General features: G+C 40.7%; 1 gene segment (V, D, J or C); it reads left to right on the top strand.

Annotated features, from left to right (window-relative positions):
- Window positions 1-5,239: 5,239 nt before the first annotated feature.
- LOC128110376 (immunoglobulin heavy variable 4-38-2-like) lies at window positions 5,240-5,724 on the top strand. The segment is given in 2 exon segments: window positions 5,240-5,285; window positions 5,366-5,724. Coding segments are annotated over 2 exon segments (405 nt in total).
- Window positions 5,725-6,305: the final 581 nt, after the last annotated feature.

Below are 6,305 nucleotides of genomic sequence, written 5' to 3'. Positions count from 1 at the left end.
GGATTGCTTCTGGCGTCTCAGTTGGCATTGCATCTAATGATTTCCCAGAATGTTCTCTGCACTTGTGGTCTGTATATGTCTTTAATATCTATAAAAGCAGAGCTCTGTTTTTTCCCTCAATTAACACACACACACACACACACACACACACACACACACACACACACACACACACACACACACCATGGTCTATCTAAATGAACTAAATGCTAAAAATCACCTCTGATTGCAGAAATGACTGCTGAGGTCACCAGGATCAAATGTTAATGAGGGTCCAAGGTGTTGGTGGGGCTTCTCCCTCGTGAGATTCAGGGCAAAGCCTAAAGTATTCTGATTAGGACAGTGTTTGGGATTAGGGGAGGTTGAAGCTGACATACTCTGTGACATGTACACCCTAACAGGTCTCAAATATTCCTGCTTTTCCTGAAAACCGTGCACATAAGTAGCAGACCTGACCCATTTTCTGTTATTTAATGTACACCCTTCAGTATCATTATATATCCTACAATATTTTCTTCATCTAGAACAACCTCTGATCTTTGTTCTGTACATTGACAGGAGCTGCTCACAATAAACTCAGCTGAGGCTCAGGTTGCAACTCCTGTGGGTACTTGGAGTCCGTTGTCGGGAAATGGTCTGTCTCAGTTTCCCTAACTCTTTCTTCTACCTCTTTTCATAGAATCTTAAAAACTTTAAAAAGACATAGTTAATCTAGGAATCTCTCTCCTAATCAAAATATTAGTGTTTTGTAGATGAAGGACATACCATGTTCTGTTCCACCATCACATTCCACTTTGAGGAGATAACAGGTGGGCCTCCTGCTGAGTGGTGAATTCTAGGGCTCAGTACCCAGGTCTCTGTGAGTCTTTTCGTGATAATTCCCTGCCTATAACTGAATCTTGCTTCAGTAAAGTCCTGCCATAAGTGTCCTCTAGTCAAGAGTCCCCCATACATTAACACGACACAGCGAAGGAGAAAATAGTTTCTTGTCTTTGCTTCATCACTTCATTATCAGTAGAAAACAGACATTTTCACTGAACAGTATTTGTGTGAGAACTGCTTTAATTCACAAAAGGCATGTTTGACATCTTCATACTTTCATGCATGATTCTGTGGACGCTGAGGATGACCATTCACTAACTGTACACATCCATCATTGAGTGACTCCTTACTCAGGGTGAAAAGAGAGAAGTGTCCTCATTGACAATAGAAAAAGACTAGACACGTTTGAATCTCTGATCTGCAAACAGTTTAGCTTCAGTCACACAGTTGCTGGAGCCACATTGTGTTTAGTGGCTTGTGGGATCGTGAAGGATCTGTGAATAACAGACAAGATCCTTACCCCTCAAGAGACTTATGACAGTTTTGTTAGTTATAGACATTTATATTAAAATAGCTGCAAGAAGAAAGCAAGTGTCATTTATATAAAAAAACAAATATTATAAAAATTCATAATTTCTGTGGTGATAACAGATAAAATATTCTTACATAGCATGTCAAGAAGTTCAGGCATGTACAACAAAGGAAATGTCTAGCAGGATAAAGAAGCAACACAGTGGAAGAAAATCTATTAACATATGTTCAACAATTCTGTTTGAATAGAAACAATTGTAAACATATTCACCCTCCATTGCACTCTTTTCTCCATCTACCTCTCCTATTGACCCTTTCTCATTCTTAACAGCATCTCTTCCTATACTTGTGCCTTTATTTGGTACAGATAGTCAAAGAATCTGAGTGTTCACAGTTGTGATGTCCACGTCATATCCCAAAATCATCATGACAGAGTACTCCTCTCTGTGATCTGACCTTATCTTCCATGATGCTCCTTGAACTTTAGACAAGGTACGATCAATGCTTCATTCAGTACTTAGCAATTGACATCACATTTACCTAGTCAGTGGCATTGCTAAGTTTTTTGCTATGAAATTGCAAAAATAAAAATCCAAAATAAATCATGTATGCAGAGCCTGAGAAGCAGGTGCAGAGAAAGGCCAGCACATGTGTTTCCTGAGAAAGAGTTGTGAGGTGATATGGAGAGGACATGAAGGAGTTGGGGGGGGGACCATAATCAGAATATATTGCATGAAATAATCTATTTTCAATAGAAAAAAGAAATTCTGTCTGTCTAGGGTAATTGTACTAGTATGTTCTGTGACCTCTCCTGTCACAGGTGCTTGGTTGGGTTTGCTGTGAGGAATTACTTTCCTCCTACTGAATAGGCCTTAAGTCCAGTCAGACAGTTAAGTACAAAGACACAAGTCCCACAGCTGCATCCATCCTGCAGGTCCAGAGCCTGCTGTGTTTCACGGGCGTCATGGCTTAATGGGTCTATGAACTGCATTTCCTTCATAGCAGTTTGCCCAGCATATTCTAGTGCTAGGGGAGCTCATCCTTGAAAGAAAAGGCTTCCAGGTCTGTGCCAGGTAGGTATCTCCAATCCTTTGTCCACGGTGTGTGGTGCCTTCAACAATGAGGATTTATCTTCAAGTTCTGGAAGGCAACAAAGGTCACATTCTATTTCTGCATTCCTATTTTCCTTGGTTACCTCAGGATATATACTGAAATCTAAAGATTTGGAGAAGGAATCCAGTAAGAAGAACATATGGTGTTTGCCTTTCTGGGTCTGGGTTACTTTAATCAGTACAATATTTTTCAAGTCCATCCATTTACCTAAAATTTTATTATTTTTGTTTTCTTTATAGATGAATAGAATTCTATTCTATATATGTACCATATCTTTATAATCCATTCATTAATCAAAGTATATGCAGTTTGTTTCATTTCTTTTCTTTCCTTTTTTTTAATTTTATTTTATAATTTAATTTAATTTTACATACCAGTCACGGATTCCCTTTTTCTCCCCCTTTCCCCCGCACCTTTCCCTCAGCCCACCCCCCATTCCCATCTCCTCCATGGCAAAGACTCCCCTGAGGATTGAGTTCAACTTGGTAGTTTCAGTCCAGGCAATCCAGTCCCCTCCTCCCAGGCTGAGCCAAGTGTCCCTGTATAAGCCCCAGGTTCCAAACAGCCAGCTCATGCACTAAGGACAGGTCCCCATCTCACTGCCTGGATGCCTCCTAAACAGATCAAGCTAATCAACTGTCTCACTTCCTGTTTCATGAACACTTTCTCAGCCATGCTCATTGCCGCACTATTCACTACAAGCATATTTTTAAAGAGGTTACACCACTTACCTAACAAGATCCCCAGTGCCAGTGCATTACAATCCTCCACGAGGGTTGGAGAATCAGTTGCCCTCATGAAGGAGCTTCACATAGGCTACCCCATCTCAAGTGAGCAGTCCTGTACATATGCAAACATTAGCAAAGCCAAATGGAGTCCGTAGGTTATAGATATATGTGTGTGCACATACACATGTGTGTATTTATAGACATATAACAATAATAATTTCTGAAACATCATAAATTGTGAGTGGGGGAGGGGCAGAAGCAATGCTGCTGCAGTGCTGTTGTATAAAATTCTCAAAACTGAAACTAATTTTAAAAAGATACTGAAGGGCTCTCTGCTACCTTGGTTCTCCTCCCTCTACTGACCTCAAGAATAGAGACGTAGACATCACTTATTCTGATCATGCAATACTGTGATTTCATGGAATCACTTTTCTCTGCCTCTACCTATGGAGCTCAAGACAGAATTCACAGACATATTTTTTCCAATAAAGTTGTGTTTGTAACTGAGACTGTTTAAAACTGTCAGCATTTGGTATTGAATAATTCAACATTAATTGCACAAACCCTCCAACTTTAGATGTTTCTCGCTATCCTTGAGTCTTTGTGAGCATGTCCTATCCTGTCTGTAATTATTGTTTTTGAGTAGGTGAAGTGAGATGGGTGGCCACACCTTACTGCAGCTGGGTTACATCCCTCCACTTAAGGACAATCATCATTATATGAAAATAGTTTAGAATGTTGGCCATCATGGTAGGCTACTATTGGCCTGTAGTTTGTATAGGCTACCGATGCTTTCTACCACTCCATCATGCATATGACAGCGCCCAGAACAAGCAATTATCTTGGCCCAAATTTCTGCATTGATGAGGTACAATTTGGCTACGAAGCTTTAAACCTTGTTCAGCTTCTTATGTATTCATGTTGGTGAAAAGTTTTGGGTGTAGCTTCAGGCATTCCTAGGAAACATTATCTGACAGCAATCACCCTGTTTCTCTGTCTCTTATCATCTTTCCCCACTCCCTTCCACAATGATCCCCAAGACTTAGGAGCTGGAGTTGTATTTAAGGTGTATCCCATTCCTCCTCCTTCTCCCCTTCCTCATGTTCTCCCTTCCCCCTCTCTTCCCGGAACTCCTCATCATAATAACCCTTGTCTTCCCTATCATCTCCCTCATCCACTTCCTCCTATACACCTCCTCACCTCCTCCTCTTCTTCTGCTTTAACCAGCACCAATTTATTTTCTTTATTTTATTTGAATTTTGAGGATTTCATGTATGAGTACTTTATTACCTTAATTACAGTGCTGATCTATTTCACTCTACTATTGCTGATCAGATTTGGTATCCATTCACAGGTGCTATCTCTCTCCTTTGATACACTCAATGCATACTATTTACAGCCAGGTTGCACTGTAAAGGGTATGAACATGTAGTAGCCGGGACAACATGACACTTCAGAGAACTGTGTTTGGATCAGTCGGTGTTGTAGGGAGGACTCTGGGCTAATGGTAGGTGATGACACTAGCCTTAGAGTGGGTTAGCCATGAGCAGAGGTGGAGCGGGTATCCTTGTCTGATATACTCAGACCTAGTGCTCAATTCACTGCTATTTTCCAGCAGGTATAATAACATTAATAGTTCAGCTGGTCTTTCAAATATGGTCACCCTGTGGCCAGTCTGGAGCACCTTGTGTAAACGGTGAAACTCAACATTTATTTATTGATGTATGTTTGTTTGTTTGTTTAGTGTGTGTAGATGATCACTCTGGCCATAAATGAGTCACCTGTGTACATTTTCCCCTTGCATGTCAAGAGCCTGTGAGACTAACTGAATAAGAGAGAGCTGTGCTCTCAGAGAGACTAGTTTTCAGCCTTCTTGAATGGGTTATGAAAGTGGGACCTACAACTTGCTCTATGTATTTACTTATAAGAGCATCTCATATGCAAATTTATAGAATGACACCAGAAGCCAAGCATCTGCTTAAATTCAGAGCCTTCTACACCCTGGAGAGTAGTTTCTGGGTTGCATTGAATTCCTCCCCAAGAACATGAAATACTTGTGGGTCTTTGTTTTCCTGCTGATGGTTCCCAGCTGTGAGTTCTACTGGGATGGAGTGGAAAACCTTGGTCTGCTGGTTCTGAGCTCCTGAATCACTGTTGTTCTTTGTTCACAGGTGTCCTGTCCCAGGTACAGTTGCAGGAGTCAGGGCCTGGTCTGCTGAAGCCCTCTCAGTCACTGTCCCTCACCTGTACTGTCACTGGTTACTCCATTAGCAGTGGTTACTGGTGGAGTTGGATTCGTCAGCATCCAGAGAAAGGGCTGGAGTGGATGGGTAAAATTTATAGTGATGGAGACACCGACTACAACCCATCTCTCAAGAGCCGAATAACTATGACAGTAGACACGTCAAAGAATCAGTTTTCCCTGAGGCTGAGCTCTGTGACCACTGAGGACACAGCTGTGTATTACTGCGCTAGAAGCACAGTGATGGAACTTCAGTATGAGTCCAAACATAAACAAAGCTTCCTGTAGGGCCAGAAGTGTCTCTGTGGCAGCAGGCACTGAGTACTCATCCAGTCCTGGACCTCAGCCCAGAAGCATGTGCAGTGTGGAAGGACAACCCACTTCCTGTGGGCTGAGGAGTAATTTTTTCACAAACATTTCAGCTGCTCCTACAGACATTAGTTCCTTGACTTTGTGGTTGTCCTTTCACCTATCCTCAAGTGGCAGTAAATTCAGTTTAAAAAAAAGTCCAAGTGAGTCCCAGGAAAGGCGCAAAGCTACACAGAGAAACCCTGTCTCGAAAAACCAAAAAAAAAAAAAAAGTCATTCTTTTTTGCATTAAGTAAATTTACTCATTTATTTCACATCCTGACAGCAGGATTAAAGACAAAGGAATATATGCAGTTATACAAATAGAAGTTTTAAAAAATAAAGTCTTTAAAGAGACAGTAAAAGTTAAGCCATGTAAATATGAAAATCACACACTGAGTCTGGATTATATTGTCTTTGTGATTTTTATCTACAGAAAGACATTTGATTGTAAAGACTGCTGAGTTAAACATTTATATATATATATATATATTAAAGGTATCTTGACTTAAAAATTTATA

The sequence above is a fragment of the Peromyscus californicus genome, unplaced genomic scaffold (assembly GCF_007827085.1).
Source record: "Peromyscus californicus insignis strain IS unplaced genomic scaffold, ASM782708v3 Scaffold_15__1_contigs__length_86483966, whole genome shotgun sequence".
NCBI lineage: Eukaryota > Metazoa > Chordata > Mammalia > Rodentia > Cricetidae > Peromyscus > Peromyscus californicus.
This window is presented reverse-complemented; position numbering and strand designations above follow the sequence as displayed.